Source organism: Pongo abelii, chromosome 1 (genome assembly GCF_028885655.2).
Source record: "Pongo abelii isolate AG06213 chromosome 1, NHGRI_mPonAbe1-v2.0_pri, whole genome shotgun sequence".
NCBI lineage: Eukaryota > Metazoa > Chordata > Mammalia > Primates > Hominidae > Pongo > Pongo abelii.
Genome location: NC_071985.2, coordinates 53133740 through 53156447, shown reverse-complemented (window position 1 = coordinate 53156447; position 22708 = coordinate 53133740). Strand labels below are relative to the sequence as shown.

The 22708-nt window shown below is 33.0% G+C and overlaps 1 protein-coding gene across 12 annotated transcripts in view; it reads right to left on the bottom strand.

Moving 5' to 3' along the window:
- The window catches only part of KCNT2 (potassium sodium-activated channel subfamily T member 2), a 393821-nt gene that overhangs the window by 209867 nt on the left and 161246 nt on the right, over positions 1-22708 (bottom strand). For all 12 annotated transcript variants that reach the window (XR_008510934.2, XM_054523897.2, XM_054523917.2 and 9 more), the window contains 2 exons: positions 2180-2360; positions 702-866 (listed from right to left, as the gene is read on the bottom strand). Coding sequence is in view for 11 of the 12 variants with exons in the window: in XM_054523897.2 (XP_054379872.1) it covers positions 702-866; positions 2180-2360 (346 nt within the window). In the remaining variant the exon portion in view is untranslated. The remainder of the gene's footprint in view (positions 1-701; positions 867-2179; positions 2361-22708) is intronic.

Genomic DNA, 22708 nt, shown 5'->3' with positions numbered 1-22708 from the left:
GTTATTCAACTTCTTGACAAAAATTTGTTGAGTAAATACAAGACCTTCAACAGACTAAGTGCAGTAAGCAGGAAAGGAGTTTAATGCCTTGGCCCATAGCAGAAAGTGGAAATATCCAAGAATTGTATCTGCATAGACAGAAAAAAAAGTTTCTTCTTAATTCGTATTCTCAATTCAGCTAGTTATTGTCCAATTTTTGGTCATGTATTGCTATACATATAGGACCTATTTATACTTCAGGAAACAAAATAAAAAAATGAAAGTCCCAGACTTCCACATTTCCATTAGCAATCCTCGATAAAATTCCGCAGTATTTAACTGAGCAGATGATATTGAAATGGTTTCTTTCTTGTTTTATTATATTTTATCTTAAAATTCACTGTTTCATAAAAATATCATTTATGCTCTACCCAAGGGAGAAAAAGCAATCTTTTAATTCAAAGAAAAATTTTCTTTGTAGCATTAACATTATTCCATCTGTCTTTCAGCGTAGATACAGAAGGAAACTTAAAATACTGAGTATTCCTCCAGCATTTTTTTCTATGTTCCTGGTTATATTTGTGGTTCTTCATTTACTCCTTCTATATTTGGTTGTATAAATAAAAATCCTCCACAAAGCAGGCTGCACCATCAGTTAATTGACTTTGACAATATGTTAGTAGGTATGATCCAGTATAGTACATAATATAAGCCAAATGTACCTGGAGCCTAGGATGAGCATAGAATTCATTTAAAAAATCCATAAGTAAATCAATCTTCAGTGAGCTGACACACAGGACGACATGCTTTTCAGTTTGAGCTCTATGTCGACTATAGTTTCCTCCTGACTTTTGTCTCTCCATCCACAAATAAGCCAGCTGTTCAAACTGTAATATATTTTCCACATGTGAATGAAAAACACAGTAAGGAAATAAATAAATCAATGCAATACATCTATTGTTTATTAGGTACTTTCAATTTCCTAGATGGAACTCATTGAGATTCTAATCATCAGTGTTCCCCTTCAACAACAGACTTTTCATATGATTTCTACAGAGGCTGCAAATGTCTCCCAGGGGCTTCAGGTCTCTAAGGAAACATATTAACATGATTTTGCTATCACATGATAACAGGCCACTAAGAGGTTTGTACCTCTGCTTTATGTCCAGTAGAGGTGAGTGAAAGAGAAAAGCCTTATTGCTATTTTCCCACATTCTCTGTCAAGTTCTAACCACATCTCATGCAATAAGAGTTACTCTTACCACAATACACAAGGCCACATTCTAGCTGTACAGTAGCCATTAACGGAGGAAAGTGAAAGGTGCAAGGGAGGGATGTCAGGAAGAAAGACATGCATGAATTTATCGGAGTAGGAAGGCCATTTTTGTAGGTATTCTATTCAGATACATTGTGGCCAAAGTTTTGCAATGGAATATGCAAGTTTGATTTGCATTTCCCTATAGCCTGCTTCTGATCTGCCCACACATGGGCAGCCAGGGCTTAATATAGGAAAGAGTTAGAGATTGCATCTACTTATTTTTAATTCCATTTATATATCCATCCCTTTGCAACCTCCCTACTCACTCCCCAAAGTGCCACATAATATTTACATACCATGTTCAGACTTTTTTTTTTTTTTTTTTTTTTTGTAGAGATGGGGTTTTACCTTATAGCCCAAGCTCATCTTCAACTCCTTGGCTCAAGCCATCCACCTGCCTCAGCCTCCCAAAATACTGGTATTATAGGCATGAGCCCTGCACCTGGCCCAGATTTTATTTGACAAACATAAGTAATAGATTTTTCTTCATTGCAGTGTATGACTTTGTGGTTTATTTTGAAGAATCAAGAGAAATCAACCCTTCACAAATTTATTTCTTTGATCTATCATCCTATAATTAAAAACTATATTATTCTATATTTAATATAATTAAGTACCCTATATTAAAAAAAATCTTGAAGGATTGAAATAAGATGAGTGCTGTCAGTCATGACTGGAAGGGAAAAAAAGCAACTCGTTGTTTCTAATAAAATGTAAAATGACATTTCTGCAGTAATTTATGTAATTAATTAAATGTGATGATAGTATGTGTTAGTAAATTATTGTTAGATAAATAAGCCACTTTCAATTTCTTATTAAATGTGGAGGATTCAATTTCATGTCTCTGTACATTTCTATACAATGTAAGATGGTTTTGTTTACCTGTATGGGTAGAACCACAAGAGCAACACAAATCATAGCAACTACAAAAAGCTTGGAGGACCATGTTTCAGGAGTGACATCCCCGAAGCCCACAGTAGAAAACGTCACAATGCAGAAATAAAGGGAGTCAAAGAGATTCAGCTTCTTTCCTATTCGTTCCAGATGTTGGATCCCACAAATGCTAAAGAAACAAATATGCATTAAAATTAAATCTTTCAAACTGGACACATAATTTCTCATCATTATTCTTTTGAAAGCCAAAGCACATTTCATAAAGCCATTTAATAGTCCCTCATATTTTACAATATATTTTTCTAGGAAAGATATAATTAGTAAGTTCTTGTCCTACATTGACCAGACATGATCTTATTTTGATTAATAGCCAAAAATGGTAGCTAAAATATCACACAGTATATTTGAGTAACATGCAAAATGAACAGACGATTTCATGGGTGATACACATAGACATTGAATGAACATCAACACCAGAAATCACTACCTCTAATCCCTACCAAAATACCAAGTCTTTTCTTTTTCTTTTTTTATAATTTCTTTTGAGACTCTTTTTCTTTTGTTATAATTTAGGAAGAAGAGAAAGACAGTAAAAGACTTGAGGAGTTAACAATTGCCAAATGCTATGGTTTGAATGCTGTCCCCTCCAAAACTCATGTTAAAATTTAATTGCCATTGTACCATACTAAAAGGTGAGACCATTAAGAGGTGTTTAGGTCATAAGGGCTCCACCAACATGAATGAACTAATGTTGGTATCCTGAGAATGGGCTCCCTCACAAGATTGATCTCTCTCTCTCTCTCACGCGCGCTCTTTCTGTCTCAGGTGTGCTTTCTCTCTCTTTGCCTTTCTACAATGTTATGAGATAGCAAGAAGGCCCTCACCAGTTGCCAGCACCTTGATCTTGGATTCCCAGCCTCCAAACCCAATATAAGCCAATACACTTCCATTTATTATAAATTACCCAGTTTCAGGTATTATCTTATGGCAGCACAAAATGGACTAAGACACAAAACAATTCTTAAAACAAGTCCTTAAATGAATCAATCATTTGTACAAAGCTATTGATGAGGTGACAGTAAGAGAGCAGCATGAAAGTTGTTAGATGTCCTCAAATTAGAAATGTGTTAAAATAACATTAGAAATAATGCTGCTATTAGCAAAAAAAAAAAAAAAAAAAAAGCAAAGTGAGACTATGAATAATAAAATATATTGTGCAATGTTGGAGGAAGATGTAAGATTTGCAACACAGCAATCAGTGTATAATTGCTATGGTTTGAATGCTTGTGTCCCCTCCAAAATTCATGTTGAAACTTAAATTCAGAATGCAACATTATTAAGAGGTGGGCTTTAGGAGGTGATTAAATCTGGAGCTCTCAAGAATGGAATTAGCAATCTTATAAAAGTGTTGGAGGGAACTAGCTAGCCCTCTTTTTGCTCTTCTGCCTTCTGCCATGTGAAGACACAGCCACAACGTGTCATCTTGGTGAGAGAGAAGGCTCTCACCAGATACCAAATCTGTGAGCCCTTGATCATGAACTCCCCTTCTTCTAGAACTGTGAGAAATATGTTTCTGTTGTTCATAAATTACCCAGTCTCAAGTATTTTGTTACAGCAGCACAAATGAACTAACACAGAAATTGACACTGAGAAATAGGGTGTTGCTATAACAAATACCTAAAAACGTGGAAGCAGCTTTGGAATTGGGTAATGGGCAGAGGCAGGAGAAGTTTTAGGGTACATGCCAGAAAAAAAGCCTAGATTTTTAGTGTTTAAGGGCAATTTTGGTGAAAGCTCAGAAGAAGAGGAGAGTAGAGAGAGCCTAACTTCTTATAGATTATTTAAACAGTCATGACCAGAATATTGGGGGAAATACCGACAGGAAAGGCCTTTCTGATGAGTTCTTAGACAGAAATGAAGACTATGTAATTGGAAACTGGAGGAAAAGGCATCCTTATTACAAAGTGGTAAAACTTGGTAATTATGTCTGTGTCCTAATATTTTGTGGAAGGCACAATTTAAAGGTGGTGAACTAGAATACGTAGCAGAAGAAATCTCTAAGTAAAGTGTTCAGGGTGATGTATTGTGTTTCTTGACTGCTTTTAGTAAAATGTCAGAAGAGAAAAATGGATTAAAAATGAAATTTATAATCAAAACTGAAGCAAAACCTAAAAAATTTGGAAAATACTCAGCCTGGTCAGATTGTAAATAAAAATTGTGCTCCAGAGAAAACACCAACAGTTTGTCCAAGCAACCATGTGATAAGGAGACTCATGTAAGATAAAAGGAAGCCAGGTGGTCTTCATCAAGACAATGGAAGAATAATCCCGAAGGCATTTTGGAGCTCTTCCAGACTGTCACCCTCATCACAGGATCACAGTGTGAAAGCTTTGAGGGCAAAACAGTTTCAACAGAGGAAACCAGGGCACGTTTGGGGCCTCAAGAGTCAGCTTTCTTAATTCTGGTGCAGTGCTCTTTGGCCACCCCAAGTGCTGGTCAAGCAGGTGCAGGAGTGACTCAGGATGCTGCTATGGAAGTCAGAGGTGGTAAACCTTGGTGGCATCCATGTGGTGTTAATTTTGCTGGTGCACAAAGAGCACAAGCTGTGAAGGCATGGTGACCTTTCCTCTAGATTTCAAAGCATGCCTTGGAGAGCCTTGGTGCCAAGAAAGAGAACTACCACCGGGGTATGGCAGCACAGAGAGTCCCCACTAGAGCAATGCCTGGTGGAGCTATAGGGGTGGAGCCATCCCTGAAACCCCATAGCTGTGTAGTCACCAGCATGAAATGCCAGTGTGGGAGAGCTGGAGATGCTAGACCCCAACTCTTTAAGTGCTGCTGTGTGGTCTTTGCCAAACAAAGCTTAGAAGATGGGGTTTCCCATGGCCTGGTCGGGGCCAACTCCTCCCCATTGTGACCAGAAGTCAAGACATGGAGTCAAAAATTATTCTCAAACCTCAGGATTTAATGTTTTTTCCTTGTTGGATTTCAAACTTAATTGGGACCTGTTACCCATTTCTTCTTGCCTATTTCTCCCTTTTGGAATAAGAATATCTATCCCATGCCTGTCTCACCATTGTATTTTGGAAGCACAAAACTTGTTTAATTTCACAGGCTCACAGCTGAAGAGTAATTTGCCTCAGGATGAATCATGCCTTGAGTCTCACCCATATCTAATTTAGGTGATATTTAGATGAGACTTTGGACTTAGAGTTGGTGTTGGAACAACTTAAGACTTTAGGGGCTATTGGGATGAAATAAAATGTATTTTGTATGAGAGCAGGACATGCATTTTGATGGGCCAGGAGCAGAAGGCTATGGTGTGAAGTTTGTGTCCCCTCCAAAATTCACACTGACACTTAAATCTCACAAGGCAACATTATTAAGAAGTGGGGCCTTTAGGAGGTGATTAAGAGTCATGAAGGTAGAGCACTCATGAATGGAATTAACAACCTTATAAAATTGTGGGTCAGAAACAGCTAGGCCGTTTTTGCCCTTCTGCCTTGGGAGGATGCAACAGTAAGGCCCCATCTTGAAAGTAGAGAGAAGGCACTCAACAGATGTTAAATTTCCAGCATCTTGATCTTGGCCTTCACAGCCTTCAGTATTGTGAGAAAGGAATTTCTATTGTTTATATATTACCCAGCCTCAGGAATTTTGTTATAGCAGCACAGACTAATATAATCATGGAATACTACTCAGTAAATAAATAAATAAATAAAAATTAAAAGAAGCCAAGTTCTGGATAAACTTCAAAAACATGTTGAGTGAAAGAAGTCAGATATAAAAGACCACATGTTGTATGGTTCTGTTTATATGAAATTTCCAGAGAAGAGCCAGCAAATTAGTGGTTGCCTGGGACTGATGATGGGAATGTGGTGGTGAAAATGTTCTGAAACTAAATTGAGGTGATGGTATATATCTCTTTATGTATATAACTGTGAATATACATGAGAAAATTATTGAATTTACACTTAAAATGAGTAAATTTTATGACACATATATTATATCCCTATAAAGCTATTTTAAAAATCAGTGTATATTTGTGAACACTCACTATGGCTTCTGGGCACAACAAGCACATGGCTCAATTATGACAACCATGAAGAAATAAATATTCAATGTTTGCTTTCCAGAAGTTCCTTTTCCGGCCTTTTAAGATAATCTCCTTATTTGTCTAAGTTATGTAGCATACATATTCTATTGTCTTTATGCATATATATATTTTGGTACAGTCAAGAATAAGCTTACGAATGGTTAGGTAGCTGGGTAGGTACATAGGTAGATGGATCAAGAGACAGAAGAGAGAAAGGAAGATACATGTCATCATTTTAATTGTTTACAACTGTTGTGTGAGTTTATTTGCTTTTTTCCTTTTTCTTTTTTCACTTCAGGTCTCCAAAATGGCCCAGCAAAATCATCCTCGCTTACAAATTTGGTGTGAGCTGCCAGACTGTAAGCATACTTAAACCAATGAGTTGATTCATAACAGTTTATTGGCTCAGCTGCCCCTACGGAATATTGCCAAACTAATTACGAGAATATTCAGATGTAGTCTAGTATTACCAAAAATGGAATTGTATAATACTTCTGTGAAGTCAAGTTTTAAAATTTTATTTAAAATAACATATGTTTGAAAGTGTAAACAATTTTTGCTTAACTTCTTTATACTTCACTAGAGAACAGAGAAGAAAGGAAGATAACATATATTTTTAATGATTCAAATATTGAGTACTTGCTTTTGCTTGAGTCTGCATTAAAAGCCAATCACTGATTATAGTTAAAATGTATATTTCCTAATTCAAATATATATTTTCTAGACCTAAACTACCAGAAAAGTCTCCTACTGTGCTTCCAGGTCTTTTGTTTGTCCTTTTAATATAATGTACTCATAAGAGCATTATTCATATTCTTTAAACACAGCTCAACCTCAGGTTCAAAAAGCTGCGGGATTCTCACTGTTTAAACAGTAGTATATAACCTGTATATATAACCTGTAGTTTATAACTTGTAGTTTGATAGATTATTATAATAGCTGCCAACAAATCAAGTCTTCATATGTTAAACAAACCCTTCTTTTGCAATATAATATTCCTGTACCACCTGTCAGAATATGAAGTCTATGTCTTCAGGTCCTTGAATATGAACTGGACAAATGACTTGCTTTGACCAAAAAATATGACAGAAGTGACATTATGTGGTTGCAGATGCTAAGCCTTAAGAGACATTGCAGCTCTTTTTTCTCATTTTCTTGATACCCTGAGACCACCACACTGTGAAGATGGTGGTACGGTCTACTAGAGGATGAGAGGCCATGTGGAAGAGAACTAAGATGTCCTACTTGGTTCTCTTTCAGTTGCCAGACATGATAGTAGTGCCATCTTACATCCTCCATTTCTCCTCAGGCCATCAGATTACTGAAGTTGAAAGAGTAATTACAGGTGAGACTGGAAATCAACCACAGAATTTTGAGAAATAACCAACTGGCTATTTTAAGCCACTAAGTTTAGGGGTGCTTTGTTATTTAGCAATAGATACTTGATATATATATATATACATATGAATATGGACTATAGCATCTGGATCTACTTTGTTTCTTTAACTTTTGTCTCATTTATCTCACCTTCACTGTTTGGACTGTTAACATAATATCATTTGAAATAGTCAAGTACTAAAAGCAAGTAAAATAGGCTTTACTTTTCCTAGTAACTAGTATTGATAACTCCAGCCTTTGTTTCAGGTAGTAATATTTAAATATAATAAATGAAAAATTGGGGAATTTGAAATGCATTTGATTTACTTATTGAAATTCATTCTACATAAATAATGTACAAGTAAATAATAAACAAAAAACTTGTATTTTATAAAACAAATTGCATATTCCAATATAAGATATATTTATTTTAGTCACATTTCATTCTGAAATGTCTATGTCAATAACGTATTTCAAAAGTTTTTATGATTAACTTTGCTACCATGTTGACTTACAAATCAAATGCTTGACTCATAATCCTGTTATGTCACAGTGAATACTGCATACTCTAATACAAAGTTCAGTCAATCAGTTTAGTACATACTAAAGCATTCAGACAACTGTCTAGGCTATGTTTTATGGAAGAAACTAATTACTCAATATTAGAGACAGAATTGCCTGTAATAGGTATACAATCTGGACTCCATTGTCACTTTCACATTAAGTTTTGCACCTACTTCCCTTTTTGTTATCTTGTTTTTATGTAAAAAGTCACCTCCTCAAAGAGTTGAAATTGTTTAGAGGGGAATTTTGCAGTAATTTGCACTAGCTTATCACATCCTAAAGGTAGAATGTTCACACTATTTAAGAAAAAACTGTCTTCAAGCCTCATAAAATCCTAAAAAATTCATTTAAAAAGTATTTTTAAAATTACTTCTTCCGAGTTTTTATTTTACAAAATGATACTAAGACATGGAGAAGTTTGATTTAAAAACAGAGAATAGACTGTTCTGATTCACATTATATAGTCATAGCATCATTTTCTGATACCCATTATAGAGTACCTATATACAACATGTGGAAAACATTGTTTAATTGCATATTATTTTGGTTACCGGCAACACAACTGGAGAAGTTTCAAAGATAATAAATATAAAGACTTATTTTACTGCTCTGTGGTAATCATTCAAGCAAAATATATCCTTATATATAAACTATCTCTTCAAAAAGTAATTCAGCTAATTGTAGGAAGGAAGAGAAGAAAGTGTGCCTTCAGGACAGGTAGACACACAGACAGTCGATTGTTACTTATATGTTATATAAGAATTAAGGCAAAGACAGTTTTAGAATTGAAAACATACTGGATTTGCATTACGCACAAACATTAATATTTCACTAATACATATTAGTTATTTTACCTAGATCTGTGAATCCTAAGACATGCTACATAAAGATTTGAAGCAATACAGTGATAATCACTCATTATAATACAGATTGTTATCTTGTTTCATTCACACATGTCTTTGGAGCTATTATTAAATGAAAACTGTCTCCTCTCTTTCATCATAATTAATGAATTTTGGTGAGTTCTTATTTTGTGTCTGTACCCAGAAATAATTTTAATGATAGGCAGAGATTTTCTGATAAATTAAATACAAAATGTACTCAAACACAGCACATTCATAAGCATAATATTCTATTTTGCCTTATCATAAAAGAAATGCATCTTTTCAGTCAGTTGAAACCAAGTTAAACAATTTAAATTATATATTAAATTAAAAGTGGCAAAAGAATTTAATAATGTCTCATTAAAGCATAAATAACCATAGTTGGTGGATTTTAGTAAATACTTTGGTATGTTTATATTTTCTAATAATCAAATTTAATATTGTTTTGCGACTGAGAACTATATATATATAAGCTTTCATATATATATAAGCTTTCATATATATATATATATATATAAGCTTTCATATATATATATATATATATATAAGCTTTCTTAAAATACTTGGTTTCGGTAGTTATCTAATCATAACACACTTTTTGTTTATTATCCTATATCCCCTGCCTAAACATTTTAAATTAAAAAATTTACTGCAATCTAAAATATAAAAAATAAACCAATATCGCACCATGTTCTATTTATAATTTTTGCTTAGTTAATATATATCAAAGTTACTCCAATTCATTTATAGTCATTTACTTTCAAATGAAAAATTGCAAATGAATATCTTTTTATTATAATTTCTGTATTGCAAAAATACCTATAAATTTTAAATAATAATAAAATCATTTATATACACTAACAGGTGCTATAAAATTTTACTTAAGTATTTTGTAATGGAAAAAGCTGCCTAACATTATGAAAGTTAGTCACATTTATTCATATAAATAAATTTATTAATGGTTTACTAGCCAAGCATTGTACTGGATGTTACAGATGCAGGTATCAATAGGACAAAGGTCTTTCACCCAGTCTGGTAAAAAAAGAGCCTCTAGAATCTAAAGTGAATGATTATGACCTCACTTTACTATTACTAATGATATCACAAATTAATAAATATTTTTTACTTGCTGAGTGCTAACCTAGGTAAGTTACTAAACTTCACGCTCCTCAAATGAAAAGCAAATATATTAATAATAATATTAACTTCTCATTGGCTATAATGAGAAATAAATGAGCTAATGCTCTGTGAAATGTCTGGGATAGAATAATGTTCAGTGAATTCAGTAGTAATTTTGTTATTTATTTATAGCCCCAGAATGAGAGAAATAGAATAATAAAAATGAATCAAATATATACACAAAAGTCTTATAAAGCTTTTGTTTCTGTTTTACAAAAAAATAAAATATTACTGCTAACGATAGAGTCAGGGATTATAGAGAGAGAAAGTGGTGATAAGAAAATACTGTTTATCCCTCTTTCCTAAGGATTCACTAACAAGTTTATTAACAGCAGACACCATCCATGGATTAATGAGTAGCTATAATCTTATCCTTTCTCAAGGCTGCAAGTCCCAAGGGTTATGGAAGTGGAAATATGGGCGATCATAAAAGCCTCCAAAAAAAGAAGAGTTAGGCAATTTGCAAAGTAAACCGTAATTTTTAACTATTTACAAAGAATAGTCATGTTGAGATTAGTTGACCTTTGGAGGGTGACTGCTATCATTTACAGAAACTGACAACGAATTCTTGGAAAAGCAGTAAGGGAAAAAAGATTAAGCACTATTTCAGTGCCAGTATGTCAACATCAGGCTAGTGACTTGTTTTAAAGGATTACTTATCACTGAGATTAATTGAATGAAAGGATTTCATTTGTGATTATATAAAAGACGGTGTATCTGTATATCCTATATGTATATATTTATACAATTCAGTAAGTTATGTAATTAATATCATGATATGTTAACATTTAAGACCTAAATTTTAAAATAGTAATATTTTGAAAAAAAATCCAATAGAATTTTCTCTTTTTATATTACTTAAAACATATATTCATACTCACTATTAAGATTTAAATGGATATTTAATTTTATATGACTTACAGATTTCATATTTTGTGAATGTTAAGTATACCTATTTTTTTAAAGTTTATGCACTTTAGGAAGCAGATAAATCCTGCCATTCACATACTTATCTTTTTGCATACTTGTGTTCAATATTCACAATATTGAGCTTAAACTGGACTTGGGCTTTCAAAACTAATTCACATAGTAATTTCTGCGTTACTGTGATTTAGTTTTATATGAATGTCCACTTTGGTTAATATCTGTTTTAAAGAACACTGTCGCAGAATAAAAATCCTTTAAGAATTTTATAGGATGGTATTCTAGTATTTTTTTCTAAAATTCAGGTAAATACATGTTTAAATTATGCATACTACAGAACAAAATGACAAACGGCTAAATTTGTCCTTAAACACCTTTTCAGAACTTGATTACAACCAATGTACAACAGAAAAATACAGAAATTTCCTGGGGAATTTCACATACTTTAATAATTCCAGAATTATATGAATAGAAGATTGAATATATGACTAAAACCATGTGAAACAAGTATGCCCCTTGACAAGTATATTGTTTTATGTGGCTTTCAGCCAATAGTTATTGATTTTCCAAATATGACCTACAGATAGTAGGGGATAAAGGCAATGGTTACTAATGACATAAAGTAAGAAATACTACAGAAAATTTTGCAGGTAGAAGGTATGAAAATATTTCCCTTTTGGGCATGCTGAATTTAACATTCCTATTAGATATTCTCCATCCATTTAGATTTTGTATTTTATTAATATATACCTGTAGCAAGCCATTTCTTACACTCCTTGGTTTACATCCTACTTGAACTTGTTTACAGTTCTAATCTTTTCAGTTCCAAAACAATAGTAATATGGACTTGTTATTAAGAGATATATAATAACACATGGACACTGGGAGGGGAACATCACACACCAAGGCCTGTCAGCGGGTGTGGGGCAAGGGGAGGGAGGGCATTACGACAAATACCTAATGCATGCGGGGCTTAAAACCTAGATGATGGGTTGATAGGTGCAGCAAACCACCATGGCACATATATACCTATGTAACAGACCTGCACATTCTGCACATATATCCCAGAATGTAAAGTAAAATAAACTAAAGACATTCAATAAGGATACAAAGAAAGTCTTATATTATCCTACCCCTGTCTACCCTTGAGGTGATGTTTAGTGTCTTTTTAGTTGTTTAATATTTTGTTTGGTTTTAATTTTTAATTTAAACGCACTTACGATTTTATCCTGGCAATTTATTACCACAGGATTTTTAAACCCATCATTTTAAAGTGAACTTTGTCTTCAGTTCTGTATTTCATTGGATATATATGTTCCTTGAAAATCCAATTTGGCAGTAAATATTAAGCAGATACAAGATTCTGCAGTCAAATACATTTGGCAATTCTGGGTTAAGCATAGCTTTTAATCAAATGACATTTCAGATTTTTTTATTGCGTTAATATTTATTGTGTATCTCTGAGAATTGATTAATTTTACAGGATTTACCAAACATATCTGCCAAATATTTTGGTTTATACAGAATATTTCAAAGAGTTAGGGTTTTATGGAATAAACCTTGAGAATGTGAGCCTATAGTTTGTGTTTTGTCTTAGTATTTTAGAATCACAGTTTACCTTAATCATAAAATGACTTGGGTAACTTTTATCTTTGTCTGTGATGTGGATTACAGAGCCCTGGAGTAACTGTTCCATAAAGAAATTTAATAATGAGACTGTTAGTCCCTAATTTTTTTGTTTTTTTTAATGGATATCAAAATATATAACTTAAAATACAACATTTAAAAAATTCTCCATCTCTACCCTTCATCTCAATTTGATTCTACTTAAAAACCCATAAGTATGCATTTTGGCATGACCTACCATTACTTCCACAGATCCAAAAAAATCAATATGCCTCACTAAGCATCTCTTTTACTGAGTTCCTACAAATCTGAACCTTGAGAACTTCTGACAAAGTACAGTCTATACATACAGACCCACAGCAGCCAAACAAAGCACTAGATAACCACAGAAGCTCCCTCATCCTGCTCAGAAAGAAGCTGGGAGAAGACAGATTTTTTTCCTAAGTACTGCAATTATTTTGAAATGTGGCTCACCAAATTGAGCATGCCATATGGAAAGGAAGACTCAAAACTGTAACTCATTAAAAAAATTAACATTCCACCTTTTTGTTAACTGAAATAGTGTTAAATCTTATTAAGAATAATTTTAGTTAAAGAAACTATTTAAACACCTATGAAACATCTTAACCACATTAACTGAAAAGTATTAGGCCTCATTTTGCAGTATCTAGATTCATGGCATACATCATAGCTGGCCTTTCATTTCAGATTACCCTTAGAAATAAAAAAGTATATATATTTAAAAAGTATTCACTTCTTAAGTCTCATTTTAACAAAATATTCCTCCATTTTGAATAGCTATCTTAATTTATATATTTTAAAATCTACTTTTTTTTCCTTTTTTTCTTTCACCTAACGAAAGAAGAATCACCAAGGTATAAGACAGAAATTATCTAAGGCTCTACCAAACAGAGTGCTAAGTGTTCTTTCTTATATTAAATATTTCAATATTGTCCACATTGTCCATTGCCAGTCCTATATAATATACTTCTTTAAACAAAATTATGTTAAATTGCAATTTATTACATTTTATCTTCTTTCATCATTAATGATTTAAAAAAAATAAAAGCGTCTGCTAAACAATCTTTGTAGATTTTTTAGACTCAACCTGTGGGTTATTACTATTATGTATACAAATGAAAGTGGGAGGGTTCTGTTATTAGTAGGAAAGATGGAGCTTTTAATCACGTAGTGTGTTGTTCTGTTGAATCCTTAGGTTGTATGCTGTACAAAGTATCTATTCATATCCATTCATAAACATTTATTAAGAAATACGTACTGTGCCTTAATGTAAAATGTATTTCCCACTGTGAATTGTGAAGAAAGTAGACAAAGAGACAAAACAATGGAATAAGAAGGATGATTAAAGTAGATCAAACCAGGTGAAAATAAGTAGACAAAAGCATTATGGTCAAAGGCAATCGCATAGTACAGTCAATAATCAAGAAAAATCATCACTTTTGTCTGGAAACTCCCATTCTATGAAACTCCAACAATAAGCAGTTAAACGCTTATTGGGAAAAAGAACAGTTCTGTATCACCGATGGAAAAGCTATTATAAAATTATTTTCATGTTTTTATAACAAAATCACATAAGACAGTAAATAAAGGCAACCTGGTATTTAATCACTTTACCTTTCTACTAATAAATGAGAACACTTTCAATTTACTACTTCTTGCTTCTTGGAAAACATAGGATTTTCCTCTCCTGAAAAATGTGAGATATAAGTGCTTATACTTTTATATTTGCTCTGTTGCAGATCATATGCATTTGAAAAAGTTTTGTTCTCCATTCACCTATTTATTGAGTACTACTAAGTGTCAGGCACAGTACTTAGTACTGGCAAAGACATTGGTATGTAAAAACCAGCATGGCTGCTTCCTTGATGGAACTTAGAGTTTAGTGGAAGAGATAGAAAATAATGGCTAATATACATGTATACAACTACAGAAAGAAGAGGCCCCAGAGTTATGACTTCCGTTCATAGTGGAATTTGACCTAAGCAGGTGGTTCGGACTTCAATGTAAGAGTCATGCTTAAAATAAAAATGATGCCAAGTTTTCAGCCTTTATTCAGTAGAGAAGGTTAAGCATTCTAGGTAGAAGGGAGGTTAGCGTGATGGAGAAAGTAAAAACAAAACAACAACAGGACTCTGAAGCAGAGAAAAAATAAATAAAAATGTGAGATGAGAATAAAAACATAGGGAGAATAGTGTTCACGTTAGAAATTTAGAACAAATTAACACGCTTTGCCTATACACCAAGACACGTGGAATATTTTAACAAGTATTAAGTATATGGTAACACAATCATATTTGTATATCACAAAGGTCATTTGGTTGTCATGAGACGAATGGTTTGGCATAGAGCCAGAGGGAATATAGGTAAGCCACATATATATATAGCTCTTGCTATAAAGAGGTTATGATCATTTAGACAAATAAGGTGGTGACTAAGAAGTACAGAAGTGGATAGATTTGCAGGGTGTTTAGGAGGTAAAATCTATGGGATTTGTTGATTGTGTATTCTGTAACAAAGCAGGAAGTGTTAAGAATGCCTCCTACGTATCTGGATTGCTCAAAAGAATGAGCAGTAATTGCTATCTCAGAGATGGGGACATTTTGGGAAGAAATACAAATTTTATTTTGGACATATTTAGTTTGAGGAATCTAAGAGGAAATGGAACAAAAACAGTTGCATTTAAAAGTTGTAATGAAAGCCATAGAAACTGACCTAAGACTATTTATTTGGTCATCATTTTCAAGTTATTTTGGGGGCATATGTGTAACCACGAATGTAAAGAGGAAAAGTTGAGGCTTCAGCTTGATTCTCCTTGACCTCCACAGCCTTGCAGCTAAACACTATACATTGAGAGCAAATCTTAGATGAAACTCCGTCACATAAAATAGTTATTAATCCCTATTTTGTAAGATCAAAGAGGATTACATATCAACAAATACATGGGAACAAGCACATGGGAAAAAAATAGTTCATACTACAAAAGTATGAAAATGTACTAAAGGCAGGTTCAATAACCAGCTTGTGGAATCAGGTGACCGAAGTTGCTGTTAAATGGAAACAGGTTTGAAAAGGTTCCCTAAAGGGTTAAGCTACTGTGCTCTCTGTGTTCTTATAATCCAATTACACAAGGGCAGAGGCAAACAAACAATATTTTCTTGCCAACCTCATGTCTTGAAAAATATTTTTAGTTCATCTTATGTTAATTTGAAAGGATTTGGGCATAGAACTATTGACACTTGAAACTGGCAATAGTTGGTACCGGTTCCTGATTAGAGTTCTTCACAAGCTGATTAGCCATCCCTAGACGTTAATTTGTACGGACACATATCATAACACACTATCCATACTGCTATATTTATAGAATTACAGATAATATAACTAAAATGTAAGATATATTCCCAAAAGAAAAATATAAGAAGAAATGATAAAATTTAAAAAGGGCCTAGAAATGATCCCTGAGGAACTACATCATTTAATGATGGCTTACAGAAGAAATGAGCTTGTAAAAAACATAAGAGAGAGAGAGAGAGTGTGTGTGTGTGTGTGTATACCTATGGAGTATATGTGTGGGTCTACAGGTACGTATCACATGTCCACATGCATGTTCATAGCCTCCATGCACATGTAAATATTTCTTCATATAAACTTTTTTGGCTTTAATATTAGAAAGAACTTACACTGGTTTTCTGAAGCTCACTGTGGTATCAGAAATCCCTTTCTAAATATACCTTTACTCCCTTCCCAGTAATACAATAATACAAAAGGTCAGTCGTTCTAAGAATTATGTTTCCCTTTTTCCTTTTTTTAAGGCTTAACTTTCAAAAACAAGCAAGCATAATGCCTATTCTGCTTTTCTTTGAATTTATATTTTGTCTTCCTCTCATCGGTTTACCTTAAAAAAAGGGTATTCTTGACAGGAAAAGTTTCAACATCGTGACCAGTTAAAAACAAATTCTACTGGCTATAAAGAAGATTTAATAAAATTTTTCATTAAAAACTCAACTGTAAAATGCATTACTCTGGTGCAGTATGACCATAAACAAAACATTTCGAGTAGGGCAAATATGAGTAGATGAGGCCAGTGAAGAAAGCAGGGACAAATTATAAATTATTTCATATACAACACTAAGATATTTGCATTACCCTGAAGACTCTAACAGCACAAATGAAGAATTTTAAGCAAGAGAATGAAATCATCTGGGTAGTGTTGAGGTCATCAGTAAATCAATATCTACTAATATTGTGAGTGGTTCCTACATGCTCCAAGCAGCAAATATATTTACACTAAACTATTAGTCTCAGGCTGAAAATCACTTTAAGACTGCCCATGAAAATCACCCAAGTGAATTTACAGCTCTAACCAGAGCAAATAATAGATACAGAAATGCTACTAAATTCAGCCTAAAAGGATTTTCTAAGTTGTGAGCCCTTTATTCTCTACAACCTACTTTTCTTTTTGCTTAAATTTATTTTACTTATCTCATTCAGCCCTTAAAAGTAAAGTGTATATCCAAGAAATAATATAGAAATATTAGCTTACACACTATTAATTTCCATTATATGTTTAGAGATATGTTCACAGAGTTGATAAAAATAAAATAATATATGTATACATCCCATCTTCTTTACTATCAAGAAGTTAGTAAGATTAACACTCAATTTAAATGTCTTTGTACATGTGAAATATGAAATAGGACCAAATAAATATCAGCTAATTTAAATGATTTGTACACATTTATTGCATTTCCAAAAGAATATCTTGCTAGCTGCTGCCAGATAACAAGACCAAATAGTCTCTAGTCAACATTTTCTGGAAATTAAATGAGGCACAAAATAAGCTTTGTTTTATTCTATCAGAAATGGTCCAAATTTAACCATTAAAAATAAAAGAGAAAGTACAGCTTAACATGTCTCTTCACATTGTAAGCAATGAGAATTACTCTCACAATAAAACTGACTCTTATTTTTATGTAACTACTTATTTGAATTCAATTCTTAAAGTGTAATATTAAAATACCATGTTCATCAACAGAGAAACTTTGTCATAATGACAGCCCTTTCAGTTTCATAATAAGCTCTGCTTAAAATCAACTGAAAAATTTCTCCCTTCTAAGAGATGGTTAATGAACTTATATCCATTTCATGGACTATAATATTCATAGATAATTCTGTAATATACAAACAACCATATGTGAGTAACAACACTGTTGAAAGGAAGCTGAGCAATCCATTTGAGCATTCAACTAACCTTTCTATCAATGGTATATTTAGTTGCTTATAAGCTAGTATCAAATACATCAGTAACTATACAGAATGGCCTCTTAGACCAAAAAAAAAAAAAAAATACTGCAAATTACAACTGTTTTCTTGATCAATGATATTTGTTCAAAGAGCAGTGTCAGAAGGTCAATGACACATTCTAAACTAAAGAAAGTTACTGGAAAACATGGTCTGTGTTAGCATTAACCTAATGGACATTGCTCCTACGACTTGAATTTTTAGAAAATTTGTAAAAGACTTAGCATATCAGATTCTTTAAACTCAAGGAGATTAAGGTAGGCAATAATATTGCAATTAAGATGCTACCATTCAATAAAAGCTTCTACTCTGTATTTTTTTCAAAACACATGACAAAAAAATTAAGCAAAAGATAGATTTCTTTAAATCCAACGTGTACAATAAATATACTGTTCTCTATACTTTTTCACTCCATGAGACTCATTCAACTAAAAATAACATTTAACAGTCATTATTCTAATTGCCTTTATCCCCATTCTCAGCAATTATCAATGTCATAGAATAACAAAGCCATGATGACACTGATGAAAGGTATGGAGCAAGATGTGGAACCACAGCTTACTGGTTGGGAACAACTGATTGATCTAGTCCAACTCGTTTCTCTAAAGAAGCAGCGTCTTAGGGCAGTAAGCGTAAAAATCTTGACCAAGATTCGCTCTACTCATAAGAGGTAGCCCTAGAAATACAATAAAGCTTTTCATCAATTACCCCTAACTTTGTGGAAGTTAAATAAGCCTTCTCTGTGAAATCTTCGAAATTAGACATATCTTCATTTTTGAGATATATCAATTAGGAAGAGAGCCAGTTACCTACAAGTACTTTGTTTATTCAGGGGCTGTATTCTAAGTCCTTCTCTGTATCGAAAGGAAACCACATTTAAAACCTAGTGAACTAAACCACTAATAGTTATTAAGCTACTAATTAACTAAGACAAATGTTCCAAATAAGATGAAATTTAACTAAGCTATGCTGTCTTTCCTAAGTAAAAAATTTGTCTACTGTGTCTTCCTTCCACTTATGTAATGTAAAAGAACTCACTTAATATCACTCTTTTTACTACCACCTGTCTTTACCCATTAGAAATGTAGATCTCTAAAGTTTTGATCCCTGTTTTAAATATTGTCACAAGGTTCAAATCATGGCTAGTATGAAAAGAATAATATAGTTCATTAATTGGCCTTCATCGTTAATCGCTTTGGATGAAATTGAACTTAAAGTAAAATCACTGTTTCACTGTTTCATTTTTTATTTCTCTGTCTTTCCATCTTCAATGAAATATTTTGCCTCAAATGTATGATAAAAACTCAATTTCATTTCCAGAACATATTTTATGTTATCAAAAGAAAAAAATTGTGATACAAGCAAATGATCGAAAATAACGGAAAACATGTATTACAGAGCAGCTGGTGGTAGATGGTGTAGCAATATTTTTAAGACCCTGAACTGAGTTGTCAAGAAAGATTTCTTTAAGTATTTGACATATAAGCAAAGAACTAAAGGAGGCCAAAAACTAAGTAAAGAACATACAAGGAATCAGAAACATTTAGTTCAAAACCCACACGTCAGGAATCATCATAACATCATCAAGGAACAAAAAGAAAGCTGTGGTGAGGAAGCCTATTGAAGGAGAGAAGGTATGATGTAAGTTGGGGTCAGAGAGATAAGCATTATAAGGGAGCAATTATGTTGCAGACAGACCAGATCATCCAGGCAAGAGATAATGGAGCATAAAAGGAGTAGTGACAGTGTAGAGCTGGATGTAAAGATTTGGGAGGTAGAGCCAATAGGGCTTGTCAATGGATTGAATACTCAGTGTGAAGAAAGGGGAGGAGTCCAGATATGCCAAGTTTTTTTAACTTCTTTTAAGGGATAGGGTGAATAGTGGAGTAACTGACAGAGAAGATAGACGAAAAAAGTTGTCTGGAAAGACAGAAGAATCAACAACGTTGTTTTGGACTGCTGCAGTTATCAGCTTCTAGATGATCTTGAAATCCGTCTACCTCTAGGAGCATCTAGGCAGATAGAGAAGTCAGGCCACCGAGAGCAGGAAGAGCCTTGAAAACTTTCTCTCTAACTCTTACCAAAGGTCTGGAAAGAGAATGATATTAGGAAAAGTTAAATGAAAGTGTAAATTATTCTTCCACTGCTCTACATTTTCTAATGGATCTCCTAGGATAAAGTTGAATCTTGGAAAACATCATAATTTTTGTCACAACATGTCATCCCCTGAAAAAAGAATTGCTTTCAAACTACTGATAAGGCTTCAATGCATGAAAAAGAAGGCAGAGCATGGTCAGAGAAACCCAGACTCATTTCTGATGTCCAACTTACTTAAAAACTCACTTAACTCCCTCTGACCTTATTTGTCTCATCTATAGACAAGAGATAATAAGTATCTCAGTGTCATAGAGCTATTACTGGAATTAAAAGAGATAATGCAAGCAAAACTCTAAGGCAATAGGCAGGGAGCCAATGCTATTTGCACATTATAAAAATTTTTGTAAAAAATATATTGTATTATTATATATAACATTTCTGTATTATTTTGCCTACATAATGAAATTCCTGACCTCTGCAAGAAGGAAAATATTAATTTCATTGAGAAACGTGTGTTTTGTTTTTCTCTTTCTAACTATGTATTTACTCTCTCTGATGAGAGCTAAGTAAAATTGCATACCTGCCCTCTACTGTGTGGCCTGGAAGCTTTTTATAATGTTTATACAATGTTTATACTTAATCCCTACTCTGTTGACTCATAGTTTTTTCTGTTTCTGTTATAATAATCCAATTTCATGTCTATTTTAAAAGCTGCCTCAAACCCTATTGTTGAAGTTTATATAATATTCTTCTTTCTGTGTTTGACAAATGAGTAGATTGAGGCTCAGGAAGCCTGTTATTCAACTAAAGTCACACAGCAAGAAAGAGGTACACCAAGATATCTTCAAATCTAATGACTTTTGTTTTGTTTTGTTTTCTACCTAATGACACTCTAGATAGCTGTATATAAATATGCCTCTGTGAAAAATAAAACCTAAGAAGAACGATCATTTTTTTAAACTAAAAATATTTCCCCTAAATTGCGACAATAAAAATACTACTTCATGTTTGAATAGCACTTTATAAATTACAAAATGTTTTTATATAAATGAGCTGGATCTTTGCGGTTATTCAGCATTGGGCCCTATTTGAATTTATAATCATAAAACAGAAAAAATCTAGAGAAAGGCAAACAAACAAACAAAAATATCCTGGGGAGAACAGTTAAAGCATTTGGGGAATATTTGGCTTGTAGAAAAGAAGACCGAGTACTCTCAATTGTCAATATTAAAGATAATTACAAAGCAGAGAATTGAAAGTGGTTTTCCACCTTCACAGTAGGCACACTAGAGGGAACAAGCTCATATGAAATTCTAATGAGATATTTAGAACATCCTAAAATCAATTTGCTAGCAAACCAGGAACCTAAAAATAAATACCCAAAACTTATACATAAAGACCTAACAAAGACCTATAATAAATGTAATTCAATGGGCTAACAGACAGGCTCTATAAAAAGAGTATTAAGTGTCCCAATGAACCTGGATTATTAGGGAAAATCAGAAATATTCTATATAATATTTGCAAAGCAAGATGTTAGTGGAAGATAATGTAACCCTGGTATATTAACCTGGGTAGGAGATATCAGTTTAAGCAATGCATGTAGAAAAAGAAGACATTGCTAAAATAAGTAGCTCGACACACTCTGAATCAAAATACTTTAAAATATCCTGGGAAAGATCATGGACAAGAAAAAGGCTATTTCATCACATATGATGAAATAATTTAGACAATGTATTAATAGGAAATGATGAGAAGAAAAGCAATGAATCGCAATCTTCATTATAAGGACTCTATACTCAGTTGAAATGTAAAAATATCTACACAATTTCAGGAGTTAGGTAATAGAAAAGGCACTAATAAAGAAAAAAGAATAAAAAATGAAGAATTTTAAAAGAAAAATTGACTTTATGATGTTTTAAAAAGATGTATGAATTCAGCATAAGTTTGGTTGCTTGAGGGTAGGAAAATGCTTTTATAATAATAAAAATGTACTATAAAAGCTCTGACGTTGACTATGGTTTAAAATAGACAACCATCTGGGTAGGATGGTATAGAAAGGGCTGTGTTTGAAGAAGTGGAAAATAAAAAATATTCTCAAATCCATTTTAGTAATATGGTTCTTTATAAAAATCTTCTGCTACAATTATATTTTTATCAAATTCTCATTGCATTTTCACTCATCTTTGCTTTGTATATTTAATGGCCAAGTGTTTTAGATACCATAGGTGAAGACCCTATCTACTAATACATTGTGTCTTTCATCCCTATATAATGCCTCCCACTGCCCAGTTAGGGTTTTTGTTTTGTTTTACTTTTAATCAGAGATTTCACTTTGTCATTGCCTAAGTACTCTCTTCTAATCCTGTGATTTTAGTGATCATTTATATGTTGATGATTACCAAATTTACACACTAATCCTAATCCCCCTACTGAACTCCAGGATCCTAT